General features: G+C 46.5%; 1 protein-coding gene and 1 non-coding gene across 3 annotated transcripts; one reads left to right on the forward strand and one right to left on the reverse strand.

The window, feature by feature from the left end:
* Nucleotides 1–6,352: 6,352 nt before the first annotated feature.
* CCDC127 (coiled-coil domain containing 127) lies at nucleotides 6,353–19,962 on the reverse strand. 2 transcript variants are annotated; one of them, XM_027125395.1, is made up of 3 exons: nucleotides 19,883–19,962; nucleotides 18,604–18,734; nucleotides 6,353–7,604 (listed from the first exon to the last, which is right to left on the reverse strand). In XM_027125395.1, the coding sequence occupies exons 2-3, from the start codon at nucleotides 18,722–18,724 to the stop codon at nucleotides 6,949–6,951; spliced, it is 777 nt and encodes a 258-aa protein (XP_026981196.1). In that variant the 5' UTR covers nucleotides 18,725–18,734; nucleotides 19,883–19,962; the 3' UTR covers nucleotides 6,353–6,948. The 2 variants fall into 2 exon arrangements, with proteins under 2 accessions (XP_026981196.1, XP_026981195.1); XM_027125394.1 differs by lacking the exon at nucleotides 19,883–19,962 and adding an exon at nucleotides 19,762–19,876.
* Nucleotides 13,982–14,088, forward strand: LOC113630261 (U6 spliceosomal RNA). The gene has a single exon (XR_003436880.1). It is a non-coding gene; the product is annotated as a U6 spliceosomal RNA (small nuclear RNA).
* Nucleotides 19,963–20,031: the final 69 nt, after the last annotated feature.

Below are 20,031 nucleotides of genomic sequence, written 5' to 3' on the forward strand. Positions count from 1 at the left end.
GCTTATTCAGATGTGGTTTTGTTTTTCAATCTAATGGACGAAAAAAATGTCTTGCATTAATTTGTGTTTCCCAGATGTTCATGAAACTGGGCATGTCTTTTTCTTTTTTTTATATATAAATTTATTTATTTATGTGGCTGCGTTGGGTCTTCGTCGCTGCGCGCGGGCTTTCACTAGTTGCGGCGAGTGGGGGCTACTGTTCATTGCGGTGCGCGGGCTTCTCATCGCGGTGGCTTCTTGCGGAGCACGGGCTCTAGGCGCGCGGGCTTCAGTAGTTGCAGGACGTGGGCTCAGTAGTTGTGGCGCACAGGCTATAGAGCACAGGCTCAGTAGTTGCGGTGCACGGGCTTAGTGGCTCCGTGGCATGTGGGATCTTCCAGGACCAGGGCTCGAACCTGTGTCCCCTGCATTGGCAGGCGGATTCTTAACCACTGCACCACCAGGGAAGTCCCTGGGCATGTCTTCATATGCTTGTTGCCCACTTGTATTATTTTTTTAAATAATTTCATTTATTTACAAAAACAAAAGCAGTTCACCCACTTCTCCCTTCCCCCCACAGACAGTCCCCCCCCACCTCACCTCTGGTTCTCATCTGTTCTCTGCATCTATTAACTTGGAGATATATATTCCACATATGAGTGAGATCATATGGTATTTGTATTTCTCTGACTTATTTCATTTAGCATAATGCTCTCCAGGTCCATCCATGTTGTCACAAATGGCAGACTTTCATTCCTTTTATGGCTGAATAGCATTCCATTGTATACATATACCACATCTTCTTTATCCATTCATCTATTGATGGGCACTTGGGTTGCCCCTATCTTGGCTATTGTAAATAGTGCTGCAATAAACATGGGAGGGCAGATATCTTTTTGAATTAGTGTTCTCATTTTCTTCAGATAAACACCCAGAAGTAGAATTGCTGAACCCTATGGTAGTTCTAATTTTGATTTTTGAGGAACCTCCATACTGATTTCCACAGTGGCTGCACCAATTTACATTCCCACCAACAGCGTACAAAGTTTCCCTTTTCTTCACTTCCTTGCCAACACTTATCTCTTGTCTTTTTGATAATAGCCATGCTGACAGGTGTGAAGTGATATCTCATTGTGGATTTGATTTGCATTTCTCTGACGATTAATGATGTTGAGCATCTTTTCATGTCTCTTCAGAGATTCTGCCCACTTCCTAATTGAATTTTTTATTTTTTTGCAGTTGAGTTGTATGAGTTCTTTATATATTTTGGATACTAGCCCCTTATCAGATATATGATTTGCAATTTTTCTCTCATTCTGTAGTTTGCCTTTTTTTTGTTTTATGACTTTGTTTGCCATGCAGAATCTTTTCAGTTTGATGTAGTCCCACTTGTTTATTTTTGCTTTTGTTGCTTTTGCTTTTGGTGTCAGATTTTTAAAAAATCATTGCCAAGACTGATGTCAGGGAGTTTACCACCTATGTTTTCTTCTAGGTCTTAACGTTCAAGTCTTTAATCCATTTTAATTTTTTTTTTTTTTTTTTTTTTGCGGTACACGGCCCTCTCACTGTTGTGGCCTCTCCTGTTGTGGAGCACAGGCTCCAGACGCGCAGGCTCAGCGGCCATGGCTCACGGGCCCAGCCACTCCACGGCATGTGGGATCTTCCTGGACCGGGGCACGAACTTGTGTCCCCTGCATCGGCAGGCGGACTCTCAACCACTGCGCCACCATTTTTGAGTTAACTTTTTATGTGTGTTATAAGATAGTGGCCCGGTTTCATCCTTTTGCACGTGGCTGTCCAGTTTTTCTAGTACCATTTATAGACGAGAGGGTCCTTTCCCCATGGTATATTCTTGGCTCCTTTGCCGTAAATTAATTGACCATCTATGCATGGATTTATTTCTGGGTTCTCTATTCTGTTCCATTGATCTATGTGTCTGTTTTTATGCCAGTACCATAATGTTTTAATGACTACTGCTTTGTAATATAGTTTGAAATCAGGGAATGTGATGCCTCCAGCTTTGTTCTTTTTTGTTTGTTTTGTTTTTGTTTTTGCGGTACGTGGGCCTCTCACTGCCGTGGCCTCTCCCATTGTGGAGCACAGGCTCCAGACGCACAGGCTCAGCGGCCATGGTGCACGGGCCCAGCCGCTCCACGGCATGTGGGATCTTCCCGGACCGGGGCACGAACCCGCGTCCCCTGCATCGGCAGGCAGACTCCCAACTACTGTGCCACCAGGGAAGCCCTCCAGCTTTGTTCTTCTTTCTCAAGATTGCTTTGGCCATTCAGGGTCTTTTATGGTTCCATACAAATTTTAGGATTTTTTTGTTCTATTTTTGTGAAATATGCCATTAGAATTTTGATAGGGATTGCATTGACTCTGTATATTGCTTTGGGTAGGATGGACATTTTCACAATATTAATTCTCACAATCCATGAGCACAGAATGACTTTCCACTTATTTGTGTCTTCTTCAGTTTGTTTCATTAATGTCTTGTACTTTTCAACATACAGGTCTTTCATCTCCTTGGTTAAATTTATTCAGAATTTTTGATGCAGTTGTAAATGGGATTGTTTTCTTAATTTCTCTTTCTGATATTTCATTACTAGTGTATAGAAATGCAACAGATTTTTGTGTATTCATTTTGTATCCTGCAAATTTACTAAATTTATTAGTTATAACAGTTTTTTGATGGAGTCCTTAGAGTTTTCTGTATATAGTATTGTCATCTGCGAATAGTGACAGTTTTACTTCTTCCTTTCCAATTTGGATTCCTTTTATTTCTTTTTCTTTTCTGATTGCTGTGGCTAGGAATTCCAATGCTGTTGAATAAAAGTGGTGAGAGTGGGCATCCTTGTCTTATTCCTGATCTTAAGAGGGGATGCTTTCCACTTTTCACCGTTGAGTGTGATGTTAGCTCGGGGATTGTCACATATGGCCTTTATTATGTTGAGGTACGTTCCCTCTATAGCCACTTTGTCGTGAGTTTTTATTATAAATGGGTGTTGAATTTTGCCAAATGACTTTTCTGCATTCCTTGAAGCGATCGTGAGATTTTCAGGTTCTTCAGTTTGTTAATGTGGCGTGTCACGTCGACTGATTTGTGGCGTTGAGCCATCCTTGCATCCCTGGGATAAATCTCACTTGCTCATGATATATGATGCTCTTAATGTATTGTTGAATTTGGTTTGCTAGTATTTTGTTGAGGATTTCTGCATCTGTGTTCATCAGGGATATTGGCCTGTAATTGTCTTTTCTTTTGGCATCTTTATCTGGTTTTGGTATCAGGGTAATGCTGACCTCGTAAAATGAGTTTGGAAAACTCCCTCTTCTCTCTTTTGGAAGTTTGAGAAGGATTGGTATTAATTCTTCTTTGAATGTTTGGTAGAATTCACCAGTGATGCCATCTGGTCCTGGACTTTTGTTTGTTGGAAGGTTTTTGATTACTCAAATGACATTTTAATGCAATTCAGAATTTTAAAAAGGATGTAAGTGTCTGAAAAGAAAACATTTTCTCAAGAGAGTGGCTACTGCTTGATGTGGCCAAATGCTCCTCACACTAGAACCACCCAAGTGGTCATTGGGGGTTTGCATCACCCTGTGAGTGGGCTTTGCCCTCAGGTCCAACGCCATGCTGCCATCTCTGCAGGTACGTCCCCGTTGCAGGTGCTCCTGTGCCAGCCCCTCCCCCAGGTATGGCCCATGCCTTTCCCCCCACAATGGAGCGAGAGTCCTCTCAGGATCTGCCTTCTGAGGAAGGCAGTAACCTTCCTACTGGGCCTTCAGGAGAGGAGAGACACCAGCAGGTGGGCAGGAGCAAGGAGGGACGTGGTAGCTTCTAACTCCCTGTGCTCTTGGGCTCTGCCTCCTTTGCTCACCTCTGCATATCTCCTTAGCTGTGTTATGCTGGAACCCTGTTTCAGCCACATGGACTTTGCTATTGCAAGAAGCTCTTGGAAAGAGAGTAGGCACAGGGCAAAATTTGGAAATGGTTTGATTTTAACTCTAAAGAGTAGAGTAGCTTCTGCTGTTTGTGTCTGTGGAATTTTCTGGATGAGACCCAGCCTCTGGGTGGTCAGCAGGTAGGACCCAGCATGGGCATGGCTGGGCCCAGCAGCTGTGGTGGAGAAGAGCCCAGGGATGCTGCGGTGACCCAGGACCTGAAATTTGGGGCAGGGCTGGGCACACAGGTGTCTACTAGTGGAGAATGTCCCTGACAGCCCCCGCCCCACGCTGAGGAATAACCCATTCTTGTGAAGCTGGAGAGGCTGGGAGGCTCGTTGGAGCAATTCTGAGGCACACGGAGCAGCCCAAGTGGGACCACGCCTCCCACTCACCCCAGTGCATGTAATTCACTTGTTCCTGTGGACCCGCTCAGCCCCAACACTGAATGTGCCACTTGCAGCCACGATGGGTTTTACCTGTACCTGCCCAGCCCGAGACTGGTGGCCCTGAGGATGCCCAAGGTGACGTTGGCTGCGAATGCAGTCGTGGGCATCTGTCAGGGCCCAGGAGCGTTCCTGTGCTTCTCGTGCTGCAGACGGCGTGGCTCTCACGCAAAGGCAAACTGGGAAAAGGAAACACGCTCAGCAGGTGAAGAGCAGAACAGAGTGCCAAGGGCCAGAAGGGTGTGAATATGCCACACGGCAAACTCGACTGGGCTCCTCCCGGTGAGCCTGGGCGGGCTATCATCTGCACAAACCCACCTGGTCTTCCCAGGGGCCAGAAGTCGCATTGAATGGGGACATGATGGGGACCATGATGGACACTCTGGGACCACCGTCTTCGCCTCCCCTCGTCCCCTGTGGTGGACTTATCATTGCACTTCCTCCAGGAATTCAGCAGTGCTTCCTGTTGACCATCCTGGCAAGGAGGGGATGCAGATTCAGGGACTTCCACTTCTCTTTCCTACCTTAGCAACTCTTGTTCCAGACGGTTCTTTCCAGTTATATACTCAGAGACTAGGAGACACCTGCAGGCCCAGCAGACCCTCTGTGCAGTGGCCGTGTCCAGAGACCCGGAGACGTCAGCCTGCAGCTCCCTCTCTCATCAGCTGCCACCCGCTAGATCCCAGGAATCCCCTTCTCTCTCCACCAGCCGCTGGCAATCCCACGGGTGAGCGCAGATCCTCGATCTGCTGGAGGGCCTGCCGCCTCCTTCGGAGCGCCCGAGCCAGTGGCTGGCATTTGAGCCCCGCTTTCTCGGTTCTCTGCTCCCACTGCGCTCACAAGCCACGGCACAGCACAACCCAGTGGTTCCCAGGCTTTGCCACACACGGGAGTAGAACAAGGCAGCTGTTCTCACCATGGGGCCCGGGGAGAGAAAGCTGGTTTGCAGGGAGAGAAGATTAAACAGACACGCAGAGATCTGAGGCCAGAAGGTCATTACTGCAAGGTTCCCAGTGTTGGTTTCTAGCCATTTCTGGCTCTCCTCTGAGGTCCGGCCATCACTCTCCATCCTTGCCCTGAGGTTCCACAAGGTAGCCTTAAAACAAACGCCCCCTTAACTGTGTAAGTAGCAGAACTGACCCCTGTTGTTTGCTACCAAAGCCCTGACGTCTAGGGAAGCAGGACAGCTATTTTTGTCGTACGCCAGGCGGGGAAGAGCACTTTCGGCATCAGCCCAGAAAACCCGCTCAGTCACTCGAAAAGGACCTGGTTTCACATGGATCAGTGCAGTTCTGAAGCCAAGCTGCCTGGGTTCATACTAGCTCCAGGACCACCTGTGCGACCTCGGGCAGGTTGACTTCCCACCCCTCACCTGTAGAATGAGGGCTGCAGAGAAGGGCTCACACCACAGGCCTGAGACCGTGGGCCTGAGAGGCCTGCTGACAGGTCGGCCCTCGGCTGGCATCTGGGACCTGGATTTGGGAGGGTTCCCTCCACCATCAACTGGTAAGAGTGGATCACTGCGACCAAACCCTGCCAACAGCTTGGACACCCGCTTTCCTCTGGGAGTTTGGAATTTGGGCCTGTGCCAGGCAGAGGGTGCCTGTGTGACCGGCCCTCCGCAGAAACCCCGGACGCTGTTTCTGAAGAGCGTCCGCATGGCCGTGTGACCCCTGGGAGGGAACTGGAAGCTGCACCTCGTCTCCCCGCGTTACCCATGTGCCTGTCCCTTGAGTCTCAGCTGTGAGTACAACCATGTGCTGAGTCCTGAGCAAGTGTGGGGTGGCCTTGGGGACCCGGAGCCCAAGGGTAAGAACAGTGCTCAGGGCATAGCACTAGGGGTCAAGGTGACGTGAGTGATGTGCGTAAAGTGCGCAAAGGCCGAGTCATATTAACTTTATGGAAAATGGGTCTAAGTTTGCAGTAAAAATTGAGATAATCTGTTTAAAATGTAAAGAGTAAGGAATTACACACATAAAAAGTGGCACTGTTGCTTTTAAATTGAGGTGTTTTAATCATATGTCATTGCTTATAAACACACACAAGGGTATCAACTGGAAATAAGAAACACTTTTTCCCTTTGGTGGGAAAGAGCTTCAAAACACCACAAAACCTTGACGGTATCACTACCTTCCTTTCTCATCTATTAGGCAGTTCTATCCACTACCTGACAACTTCTAACTGTAATTTTAGGAGAGAGAACAATAATTTGAGGAGAAAAAAGAATTTATTTAGGGAGTGATAAAAACAGACAAAAAAACGACTTACAGTAAGGATGAGTATTGTATTTCACATTCTTAGAAACAATTTTTCCCTAAAGCTATGAGGTTATCCTGTTCCGCTGAATAAAATATTGACGGCTTAGAACACGCTTCTGAGAGACTGCGTCCTTAGCCGCTGAGGGGGACGGAGAGTCTCCTGAGGCCTCGCCGTCCTGCTCGGAGGGTGGTGGGAGTGGAAGGCCCCTGCTGAGAGGTGGCCGTGTGCATGCGTGGCCACAACACAGGGAGTGCTGGCAGAAGGAAAGCATCGGATAACCCAGAACACACAACAGTCTGACGCTGAGCCATTCACCCCCGTCTTACTTTTCCAGTATGGCTCTCTCTACGCTCTTAAACTTTTTCAGTTCGACCAGTAGTTCCCAATATCTGAGATACAGCCACATAAGCCTCCCATTTCGGCGCTTGTTGGTGTTCCAGATGTCACCACAGTACGTGTCGTGCTTGAATATGTCGGTCAGGCCAGCTGCCATCTCTAGGTCAGCAGCAACTGGGTCGGTGGACGCTCGGCCCAGCAGGCTCTTCTCGATCTCCAGCCGCTTGTGGCGAGGGAGAAGCAGACTGCAGTAGACGCTCTGTCTTTCCGTGAGAGCGTCCTCGAAGTCTCTCAGCAGAAGCCTGGCCCTCCGCTGCCACTCCTCCTCCTTGCCCAGGTAGCTCAGGTACACGCTCCGCAAGGGCTGCCCCTTCTCCTGCAGGGCCCGAGCCCGCTCCTGTTCCAGAAGCTTCTTCTCTTCTACCATCTTGCGCCCCTGAGAGATGAGGGCTTCTCGGTAGCTAGTCGTTCTGTTTTGTTCCTTTTCAAGTTCCAGGGACAATTGTGCCACGGCCCGCCGACTTTCTGAGATCGTGGCGCGGTACTTGGCTTCGAGGTCCCGCTGGAAGGCAGCTGTTCTCTGATGGTATGCTTCCCTCTCTCTTTCTATCTCTTTTCGGGACTCCCTAGACCAAATCCAACCTGACACAAAGAAAGTGGAGGAGGAAAACACACACGATGAAAAGTCAAAGCTCAAGTTCTATAATATTTATTTACAGAAAACATAAAGCAGCTAAGACGGGACTTCAATAAAATCTTAAGTCCCAAGAGGTACAAAAAAGACAACATTTTGAATGAAGCTATACAACTGCAAAGTTCTTATCTTAAAATCAGATAAGGGCTCCCCAAAGACAAGCACAACAAGGCTTCAGAGACCCCTTTCAGCCTCCTCCTAACGTCTGATGGCTGAGAAAAGCCACCGCTGCCTTCCTTTGTTCCCAAGCCTACCACCCTGTGCCTACTCTGGCTACGGTGCCCCAGCATACTATTGGCAAGAGTTAGAAATGAGTATGGGTGAGTGTGCTTCACAGAGTGTTGGCTAGGCTATTAAGAACTGAGTGAAGTTCAAAGCGTGTTCAGCTTTGCCTGGTCATCACTAGTAAACAGCTGAAGCCCAACGTGTTTGCTTCTGTTCTGATAGGGGGTCATGTAAATAAGGAGTCGGAAGTTCAGCCTTAAGACGAGGCTCCACTGTAATCTAACAAACATGGGACAGAAGGGTGCAGGCAACTGGGGTGGGTAATGCCCCGCTCTGCCCCACAAAGTGAGAAGCCACCAGGCCTCCGGCCTCTGCTGCACAGAGAAGTCCAAGGACAGAGAAAGGGAGTCTGATGACCACAAAGCCTGCGGCCAGCAGGTGCCTGGGTCTGGGTGTCGTCACCAATCCTTCCCCGTCCCGCCAGTAAGAGGCCGGTGTGTCCCGGTAACAAGATAAACGTCAGCGCGCGGCTTTCACTGCTACAGGACCTCCACCGTGTTCTGCACCGGCGTTCCTGCTCAGTAACTTCATAAACGTTGGGGCAGCTACGCCGAGTCCTCGTTTCTCACAATGGTAACCTGTCCAGCCTGTACGTGCAAAACGCAGCACAGATCTGAGTCCTCTGGAAAACAGAAGGATTGCCCAACAAGTCTAACTGGCAAAGTTACCAAGAGCAGCAACTTAAAGCATCACTTATGCCCAGCTCTCCAAACACAGCCAAGGCGGCGCACGCGTTTCTCTCCTGCCTTCTCTAACTCCCTACGGCGTCCGTCCCCCTTCCGGTTCTCTTGCTGCTCTCTGGTCCCTTCCCATCAACACCCGAGGTGCTGTCCTTGCTTGCTGTGTGGCCTTTCCCCAGGTCCCAGGGAAGCCCATCTAGTCCACAACGTCAGCCGTCACCTCGCGAGGACAGCATTCCCGCGCACCTGAGAGCCTCTTCACGTGCGGTGCTGCTGCCCCGATTCTACAACCAGGAGACCAAACTCGTCCTGCCGCAACTAAAGCAGCCCCTAGTCCTATCCCAGCTGACAACTCCTACTCCAACGCACATGCCGTCTTTGTCTCCTCCTTGGGGCTGACCAGGAAAGAAGGGGCCATAGTATGACTCAACACGCCCTGGAGGCAGGCAAAAGGTATGCATGGAGAAGAGAGGAGAGAAGGACTAATTCAGTTTTGGGTGAATGTGGACAAAGTCTGGAAGGCCAGTAGGAGTTGGCAGGAAAGGTCCCTCTAGGCAGAATGAACAGGTACAGGAGAGCTTCCAGGAGCTGCTGTCCAGGGGCACAGGGCTAATGCCAAGGAGACGCTGGAGCAGACGCTGGGAAAGCCAGACTCCGCTCAGGAAGCGGACTGACCTGATCTGACAGCGCCCTGGCTGTGATGAGAAGATGAGGGGGCATGGGCGGAGGGGGCAGACGGGAGGCCAGAAGCAGAGCGCCAGTCCTGCTATAATAACCCAAAGGCAACACTGCTCACACGATACACACCCAGGCACACACCGGCCCTCAGACCACAGAACACCTCTCATCAGGAAGGCCTCCTGGAAGAGGTGGCACAGGGACGTGGAGACAGGCTGGGCGAGGAGGTGGCCGGGGGGGTACGGAGACCAGAGTGCAGGCTGGTGGACCGGACGTCTGGACACCCAGCTCTGGTCCGTTTGGGGAGTCCCGCCTCATGACTCTGCACAGACACACCTTTTTCGAGCCTCAGTCTCACAAGGCTTGTGAAAGCGCTGGGGCTCCTGCTTTTGGGAAAATGGAAGAGAAGTACTCTCTCCTCTTCTCCCTGCTAAGAACAACGAAAAACCTGGACGTCGTATGTAAAACTAACACAAGACGACCCAGAAATGCGGAGAGCGGCAGGCAGACTGTCGAGGGGCCTTGGCACCCAAGGAACACCGTGCTGGTGAGTCCCTGGGGGCTTCACTTTGCCTTGCAGATCCCAGACTTAAAGCTGAAATGCCAATGATGCAGATTTCCTTTAAAAGCCCCAACAAAAGTCTGCTCTCTCTGGCCAAACAACTAGCAAAGGGGCTTAGCAAGACAGAAAACTTTTAAACAATAACCATTCTGCCCCTGCTACGTAGCACAGAAGACACTGTGACCCACCTCCATCCATGTGGGCAAAGCCTGAGGGGCGGTGATGGTGGCAGAGGAAGCCATGTGGGGATTCTCCCGTGTGGAAGCATCAGCAGATCGCAGGGGAGCTGGACCTCCCACTCTTGCCCAGCAGTAACAGGGGACCCTTCCTTGGTGTCAACGGGCTGGAGGACGAGTGGGGAGCCTGGATGTCCACTCCCACCTGGGAGTGAGGAGGCAGTGCTACCTCTCCCTGTCCAAGAAGCCAGCCTAGGAAGATATGAATGAAGAACAGCCTCATAATACCGCAAATGCCCAGGTTTCAGCTGGGAATCACTCTTCATAACAAGAGTCAGGAAGATCTCAAGGTGACTTAAAAGGTAATCAGTTGATGCCAATACCAAGATGACAGAGAGGTTAGTGTCGTCTGACAGTTTAAGGCAGCCATTGTAATATAAAGTGTAAGCAAAGATACAGAAAGTCTCAGCGGAGAAATAGAAAATATTTAAGAAAGCAAACGGAACTTCTGAAACTGACAAAGGCAGGAACTGAAATAAAAAACATAATGTGAAACAGGTGTGGAGAAGAGGACCCCACCAAGATACTCAGTACAGCTCCTGCGAACACGGACATGAAGATGCGAACAAAATCCTAGCAAATACAGTTCTGCAAATACATGAAAAGACTGACACGGCGTGGCCGAGTGGGGATTACTTCAAACATGTAAGACTGGCTCAACATTCAAGCACCCATCGCTGTGACCCAACAAATAGCAGCCTAAAGGAGAAAAGCTACATGATCGTATTGACTGATACAGAAACACAACACCCATGCATGATAGCAACTCAGAAAAATAGGAACAGAGGGGACCTTCCTTGTCTTGGTACTCTATGAAAGCCACAGCTAACATGTACTTAGTGGTGAAAAGACTGAATGCTTTTCCTCCAAGATCAGGAACTATCCAACGACGTCCCAGAATTCCTGGCCAGTGCGAGAAGGCAAGAAAAGGAAATAGAGGCCAACAGACTGGAAAGGAAGAGACAAAACCTGTCTCGTACCTCACAGAAAAATGAACTCAAAATGGATCATGGACTGTCATGTAAAATGTAGAATTAAAACTGTAGGAAAAAACACAGGAGAGAATCTTTAGGATCAAGGGCCAGGCAAAGAGTTTTCAGACATGGTATGAAAGCATGACCCATAAAAGGAGAAACTGATGAGACGGACTTCATCAAAATTAGAACTTTTGCTCCATGAAAGACTCCAGTAAGAGTCTACAGACTGGGAGAAGATATTTGCAAACAAGACAGCCAACAAAGTACTAGAATCTAGAACACAGTAAAAACTCTCAAAACTCGGGAATTCCCTGGTGGTCCAGTGCTTAGGACTCCATGTTTTCACTGCCAGGGCGAGGGTTCAATCCCTGGTCAAGGAACTAAGATCCCACAAGCTGTGTGGTGACAACAAAACAAAACAAAACGCAAAACAAACAAAACAAAAACCTCTCAAAACTCAACATTAAAAAAACAATCCAATTAGAAAATAGACTGAATCTGAAAGACAGGATTCAAGGAAGCGGATACACCGATGGCAGATAAGTATATGAAAAAATGCCCAACATCATTAGCCCTTATGGAAATGCAAATTAAAACCAAAATGGGGTTATCACTATACACCTGCAAGAACAAGCAAAATAAAAACAATAGTGATCACACCAAATGCTGTTGAGGATGCCAAGAACCTGGATCCCTCATACACTGCTGGCCAGAAAGCAAAATGGTACCGCCACCCTTTTACTTTCTTCAAAAACTGAACATCAACTCCCAAGGAGGCTGACAAGAGTAGGTAGTTTTTATGATTCAATGATCTGCAGTGTCTGCGTCTTAGTGAAAGACCCAATTGCAGCCCTAAGGGCTGCTACTTAGAAACTCACTAGCCTGCCATCTTGAAAACCCCTACCGAATGCTCAGAAAGGCTGCCTGCTGCCTATGGCTAGGGCAATGAACTTGGCGAGTGAAGTGGAAGGCTTAAAATTACACTGACTAAGTCAAAGCAATCTTGAGGGAAATAAAGGGAGCTGGAGGAATCAGACTCTCTGACTTCAGGCTATACTACAAAGCTACAGTAATCAAGACAATATGGTACTGGCACAAAAACAGAAATATAGACCAATGGAACAGGATAGAAAGCCCAAAGATAAACCCATGCACCTATGGTCAACTAATCAATGACAAAGGAGGCAAGGATATGCAGTGGAGAAAAGACAGTCTCTTCAATAAGTGGTGCTGGGAAAACTGGACAGCTACATGTAAAAGAATGAAATTAGAACACTCCCTAACACCATACACAAAAATAAACTCAAAATAAATTAAAGACCTAAATGTAAGACCGGACACTATAAGACTCTTAGAGGAAAACATAGGAAGAACACTCTTTGACATAAATCACAGCAAGATCTTTTTTGAAAAGATTTGCAAATAAAAACAAAAATAAACAAATGGGACCTAATGAAACTTAAAAGCTTTTGCACAGCAAAGCAAACCATAAACAAGACGAAAAGACAACACTCAGAATGGGAGAAAATATTTGCAAATGAGTCAACGGACAAAGGACTAATCTCCAAAATATATAAACAGCTCATGCAGCTCAATATTAAAAAAACAAACAACCCAATCCAAAAATGGGCAAAAGACCTAAACAGACATTTCTCCAAAGAAGACATACAGATGGCCAAGAGGCACATGAAAGGATGCTCAACATCACTAATCATTAGAGGAATGCAAATCAAAACTACAATGAGGTATCACCTCACACCGGTTAGAATGGGATCATCAGAAAATCTACCAACAACAAATGCTGGAGAGGGTGTGGAGAAAAGGGAACCCTCTTGCACTGTTGGTGGGAATGTAAATTGATACAGCCACTATGGAGAACAATATGGAGGTTCCTTAAAAAACTAAAAATAGAATTACTGTAAGACCCAGCAATCCCACTACTGGGCATATACCCAGAGAAAACCATAATTCAAAAAGACACATGCATCCCAATGTTCACTGCAGCATTATTTACAATAGCCAGGACACGGAAGCAACCTAAATGCCCATTGACAGACGAATGGATAAAGAAGATGTGGCACATATATACAATGGAATATTACTCGCCATAAAAAGGAACGAAACTGGGTCATTTGTAGAGACGTGGATGGACCTAGAGACTGTCAAACAGAGTAAAGTAAGTCAGAGAAACAAATATCATATATTAACACATATATGTGGAATCTAGAAAAATGGTACAGATGAACTGGTTTGCAGGGCAGAAATAGAGACACAGATGTAGAGGACAAACGTATGGACCAAGGGGGGACAGCAGGGGTGGGGGAATGAACTGGGAGATTGGGATGGACATGTATACACTAATATGTATAAAATAGATAGCTAATAAGAACCTGCTGTATAAAAAATAAAATAAAATTCAAAAAAAAGTATTACACTGACTGACGTATTAATTAATTAGTGTTGAGGCTGGGAGAGGCCCTGAGGTGACTTTCATTTTCCGTTTGTTTTTGCAGACTCATCTCCAGCTTCTACAGCTTTTCATAGTAATTTTTATTCTTGAAGTTCCTGCTTTCTTATACTTTTGAAATGATGCTTTTTGTCCCTCAGAAGGGTTGAGGAATATTGTATTTTCTTCTTTTTGGTTATCTTGCTTAGGTAATGAGATCAGAGGAAACTTTTAACTTTGCTTTCTTGTAAGGATTCTCCAAAAATGTGTTATTGTAAGATTAAGAAATCATATCGAACATATGGGTGTTAAGTAGCCCCCTAGCATAGCCTAACAGTAAAGGCAGACAAATGAAGCCGATAAATGCTACTCGTCAGCCTTCACTTTCTCTACTCAAACCTGCTCACCTAAGAGATCCAGGCACACAAGGCCGCTCATAAAAAGTACCACTGCCTGCTCACTTCGGCAGCACATATACTTAAAAAAAAGAAAACTGGAAAAACACAGAAGACTAGCACAGCCCCTGCTGGAGGATGACACACAAATCCGTGACGTGTTCCATATAATTTAAAAATAAAAGCACCCCTGCGACAGAGGGCAGCTTTTTCCCGTTTCTCATATTCTTAAGTGCCTACCCAGAACCATGGGGTATGATGTAGGGAAGCACAACATGCCACCCTTAAATGGGCCCCTTGGGCCTTACTAAGGTTCTCAAGGGGCAAGGGAACCACCCTCATCACCAAATGATTCTAACCGGAAGCGGAAGGTAACAGATTAAATCTGGAGCTGCAAGAGAAGCCTTAGTAGGAGTGCAGAATATCAAGGTTCTAGGCTTGGCCAGAAATATCCAACTGGTGACGATTAAATTAAGACCTGGATGGGAATATCCCTGTAAACAGCAGTAACCAAAATGGGGGGCCACTGGTCTGACCACAGCTGACATTTGGGGCCTGACAGGAGTTTGAGGGGGAGGCCTTCTCCTCTCCTTAGCTATATGAGGGAAGGTAAAACCTTGCCACATAGGTGAATGGGTGTCAGTCATTTGATATCATTGAGGTGGCTACTCAATTCTTAGGGGGAAAAAACCTTGTTTCTTCTGGCCTTAAGAAAACAAAGTCATCCTAGGAGGCATTTGCCTCACTTGCCTATGCCTTTAAGATGCAAATGTCTACCAGATCTTCTCCAGCAACCCTTATCTCCAGCATCCTTCTAAAATGCAAATTTCAAATAAATAAATAAATAAATAAATAAAAATGCAAATTTCGGGCCTCCCAGGTGGCGCAGTGGTTAAGAATCCACCTGCCAATGCAGAGGACCCGTGCTGCAACTCCTGAAGCCCGCGCTCCACAAGAGAAGCCACCACGATGAGAAGCTGGCACACCACAACGAAGAGTAGCCCCCGCTCGCCGCAACTAGAGAAACCCCGCACGCAGCAACGAAGACCTCATGCGGCCAAAAATAAATAAAATTAAATTAAAAAAAAAAAGAATTTGGGTTAAAAAATAAAATAAAATGCAAATTTCAAAAACGGGGTAGGTAATTTGGAACTTGACTTGTCAAGGACGAAAAGAAATCCTAAGTGTCTTTTCTGTAAACATTAGAAAAAAGGGTTTAGCCATCTAGACAGGTGACCTTGATTTGATCCATCTGCCAGAAGCCCAATTTGAATCCAACCCCTTGTAACTGATGGGTTTTACCTTGTTGTACCCGACTGAGGGCTGAAATTTTCAAATGAGAACTATAAGGTCTCTGTGTTTGTTTGTGTCTTTGTATGTATCTATGTGTGTTGTAGATGAATAGTATTACCAAAATTAATTTGTAAAGAAGCTCTACTTAATTGACTTAAAAAAATTAAGTGCTTATATAAATACTCAGGAATATAAAACTGGCCAGAATGAATTTCAGGTTCACGCAATCCAGGAAATATTCAACATTAAATTAATATCTGGTATTGAAGGAGGCTTAAACTTGTTGATTTGATTAATACAGGTATGTCTTTAGAGTCATCAATGTTAAGTATAGTACTTCTGCTGTACCTAGGTTTACTAGAGGTCAAATAAGACCTTATTGTATGTTGCAAATCTGTCAGCAAGAAAAGTAACTTGAAGTGGGAAAAAAAAAAACTTTTAAGGAAAGATGTATGTTTTCAGTAAAAGAAGGTTAAAGAGTGAGAAAAAAAAATACTGGAAAAAAGAGTTGTACATGATCTTGGGACTTCCCTGGTGTTCCAGTGGTTAGGACTCCGAGCTCCCAATGCAGGGGGCCTGGGTTCGATCCCTGGTCGGGGAACTAGGATCCCACATACTGCAACTAAGCCCACATGCCGCAACTAAGCCTGTGTGCTTCAACTACTGAGCCCACGCTCTAGAGCCCGCGTGCCACAACAAGGGCCCAGTGCAGCCAAAATAAATAAATAAAAAGAGTTGTACATGATCAAGATTCTCTAAGATTGGATTAAACTTAGTTGGGTAAACGGCTTTTGTTGGGAGTGGGCTGGGGCAAGACGGGATTTGGTTTCTCCCTGCAAAGTTTTCTTGAATGACTGCTTTTAATAACATGAGTTACTTCGCCTTAAAGGGATCTGTATTTGCTTTCAAGATCTGTTTTAACTTTGGTTAAGAAATAAGTATTGTCTCTGACCTATGATCTTATTTGACCAAGTCTTTCAAAACTTTTTGACAAACTTCCCAATATCAAATTTTAATTAAAGTTCTTTGGATTTCCAGCTAACTTTGGGGTACTTTAGAAGGTCCCTGAGGTAGCTCAAAGAAAAACATTTAACTAGGATTATTTCGTTTGTTAAATTAAATGTAATCAGATGGTTAAGTCTTTTAAGTCTTTTAAGTCTTTTGTCATTTATAGATAGTTATTGTTGTACTCTGATGCTGTTACAAAAAAGTGCTTCATCATCAAGAAGATTCATGGGAAGGCTAAGGAAACAGTTACAACACTTCCACATCAAGACAATGGCTATGCAAGGATTCCAGCCCATACCGACTTAAAACAAGGAGCTGTCCTGCTCCTGGGGCCCCTAGATCAGGCATCCTAGAGATTTTTACTCCCTGACAGGCGGGGTCGATGCCCCTACTCAGCCTCAAAGCAACTTCAGAAGATGGACCATCGCCCCTCTGCTTCCCACAAAAATATGGGAGTAAAATCTCCGACGGGGGAATGAAACAGGAAGGAAGGGGGCAGGGCACAACCTTTAAAAGAATGACACAGCCATAGGACATGACAAAAACTGGTTAGAACCAACTAGGTCCAAGAGTGCAGACGAGTTGACTTGCAGTAGACCTTGAGCCTCATTATACGCTCATTGTAATACATTAGCATATGCTAAATGACACACTCACCAGTGCTAGGACAGTTCTGAGGCCAACCATAAAAGGTCAAAACGTAGGCTGTGGCCCAGTTCCTGGAAATCCCCACCCCTTCCCCAAAATAATTGGAATAACCCTCCCCCTCATTAGCCTATGAAATTACCCAGCCCATAAAAACTAACCACTCCATATTTCGGGGCCTCTCTCGCCTTCTGAGATGGCCCATAATCTGTCTGTGGAGTGTGTTTCTCTCTAAATAAATCCACTTCCTACCTATCAAAAAAAGAAATAACATGTCTCTTTGGCATAGGGATTATTTTCAACTAGTTATTTTCTAAGAAACAGCAGACATGGGAGAAACTTTGAAAGCCAAGTAGGAGTTACCCTTTTGTAAGAAACACTTATATTTATAAGGGAGTTCTGCATTTGTAAGGGTGTCTCCCTGGCTGTACCAGGAAGAGGTTGACCAAATTTCTGGAAACTCTTATCATAGGAAAAGGCTAGAGCTTGTATCTGCATAACAACCTTACCCTTGATGATCGTACTTTTCCTAGTCTCCTCTGGTAACTAACTCTCCCCAACCTCAACATCCTCTTTTGTCTTAAGCTTGGGATGGTATTTAAGGTGAGGGATTATGCCATTCTGGTAAGTTACTCAATTTTCCTGAGTCTCTCCTATGGATACATGTTAAAAACTTGTTTGATTCTCTCCTGTTAATCTGTCTCATATCAATTTAATTCTTAGACCAGCCAGAAGAACTTAAAAGGGTAGAGGAAAGTTTCTTCTTCTGCAACAGTGACAAAACATAAAACCAACCCCTAAACATCAGGAAATTCATCATGTAGTAGGCATATAAGCTAAGAGCTGGAATAATTACAATTGACTGGTGATTGGTAATTTCCCCAAAGAGGTACAAAGTCGATTCAAAGTAGAGAGAATTTCTGGCCAGCCTGAGCAGAGGTTTCATGGATGAAGCCTCCCAAAGACTGATTTCCTAAACATTACACAGACATACAAAACCAGTTTTCTTTTATGCCTGTTTTATTCTGCCTCATCAGTGCTTATGAGGGCAACTGAAGCAAGGGAGCCCCCCTCAGAGCTGTACAGCCTTGAAGGGAGCTAACAGTTACTGAACTCACTCCACACAAAATGCCTCTAAATATCTTCTTATTTAACCCTCACTTGCATTGAGGCAGTTATGATGGTCAGAGAAACTGAGGCTCAGAGGTAAATAATTTGCGCACAATGTACCATATGCGAAAAAACTAGGGTGTACACGTGCATCTCTGTAAACAAAGACTGCTGCCCGCCATTTATGATTAAGTCATTAGCCACAGTCACTGACCTACAAGTTCAGCCGGAAAGGGATTCAGGGTGAATGCACTCTGTGTTTTGGATACATGGGACCCTACAGCGTTAAGATACATGACTAAGAAAGAATTTCAGTGACCCCAAATTCCTGCATCTTCCCACACATAGGTAAGCACTACAGGCACTAACTTGACACACCTGGGTTTCTGTGACAAGTACTAATCTTTTACCCAGACGTATGCTGGACCACATGTATTTCCTGGCTCCTCCCCTGCCTCTTCAGAGCAGTTCCTAACAGCTATCTGAGAGACTGTATCCTGGGCTACAGTCTTCATAGCTCTCACACTGTACATTTGTTTTTACAGTCAACATCTGTCAGGTTCCAAAGCCCAAGATCTTAGAGCGCCACACTTTCAGCCCAGAAAACACACATTAGGAAAACGATGACTTACGAAAAGCAGCCAATCCCAGCATTGGAACCAACAGGGCATAATTCCATCTGCTTCCATCACCCCCATCAGCCCTGGAACTGGGCCGGATATTCCAATTTGGGGGGTCATTTAAGTTATTCATGGAGATACACCTTGAAGTAAATAATAAAACCATTAAACACACACAAAAAACAAAATACATTGGTCACAATTATATCACCTACATGGCTGTGAGACTTTTTTTCTTTCAAAAAATTTTGTTCAGATCTAGGTATGCGCTGCACAGCACTGAGCCTTATGGGATTAAAAGAAAAAAACAAGACCTCAGACAAAAGCAACTCACAAACCGTGGGGGAGAAGATGTGTCTCAAATAACTGAAATACAAATAGGACGAAGCAAATATAGTCAAAAGAAACTTAATTCAACTTCAAAGACTCTTAACAGGCTTTTCAATAAATACTTGTTCAACACCTAAAGATATAAAATTCTAACTGGCAATAAAGCAATGACATACACACAAAAAGCCTCAGTACTTAAGGAGCTTGTGGTGAGCACAGAATAAAAAAGAGATCTAAAGTAGTGAAGCTCGTAACCCTCATAGGGGAGGTCTGGGAGCAGCATTCCCTTCCCCCCAACCCGGTAAACCAGGGAGCACCAATCCCCGGGCCGTGGACCGATACTGGTCCGCGGCTTGTTAGGAACCGGGCCGCACAGCAGGAGGCGAGAGGCGGGAAAGTGAACGAAGCTTCACCTGTCGCTCCGCATCCCCCCCCCATCGCTCGCATTACTGCCTGAACCATCCCCTCCCCCCACCCCGTGGAAAAATAATCTTCCACGAAACCGGTTCCTGGTGCCAAAAAGGCTGGGGACCGCTGCCGTAAACGACAGGGTCCGCGCGCCCCCAGCCCACCCCACAGGGTTCATGCCCGCCCGATCCCATAAATAACAAGGCCTGCGCCCCCCACCCCGACACCGTAAACTATATTATGGAGTTCGCGCCCCCCAGACCTCATGAACTGGAGGGTCCGCGCCCCCACCCCCCGGTAACCTACAGGGTCCGCCTTCCGGAACGCGCAGTCCTAATAAAGCAGCGGAACCCGGCACGGACCCGCGGGACCCCTAAACGTCGGGAACTCCCTCTCTGTCCCGGAGAGAAAGCGGGGCGAACACCACGTTACCTGCGAGCACCGGTTCATCTCCCAAAACTGCCGTAAACTCGAGAAAATTCGAAGCACCGTCTGGACCGAAGGAGAAATCAGGCGAGCCCGTGAAGACCCCCGACCCCAGACCCCAACCTACCTCCGGCCGGGAGGTCTCGGCTCCTGTGCCCTGAGCGCCGCCGTCCGCTCGTCCCTCTGCGCAGGCGCCGCGTTGCCCCGTCGGCCCCCGGCGCTGCGATGTGCGCAGGCGCGGCGTCCCGCCCCACCACCGTCGGCCCCGAGCGCGGC

This window comes from Aethalodelphis obliquidens, unplaced genomic scaffold (assembly GCF_003676395.1).
Source record: "Aethalodelphis obliquidens isolate GAN/ISIS:26980383/991018 unplaced genomic scaffold, ASM367639v1 scaffold29, whole genome shotgun sequence".
In the NCBI taxonomy this organism is placed as follows: Eukaryota; Metazoa; Chordata; class Mammalia; order Artiodactyla; family Delphinidae; genus Aethalodelphis; species Aethalodelphis obliquidens.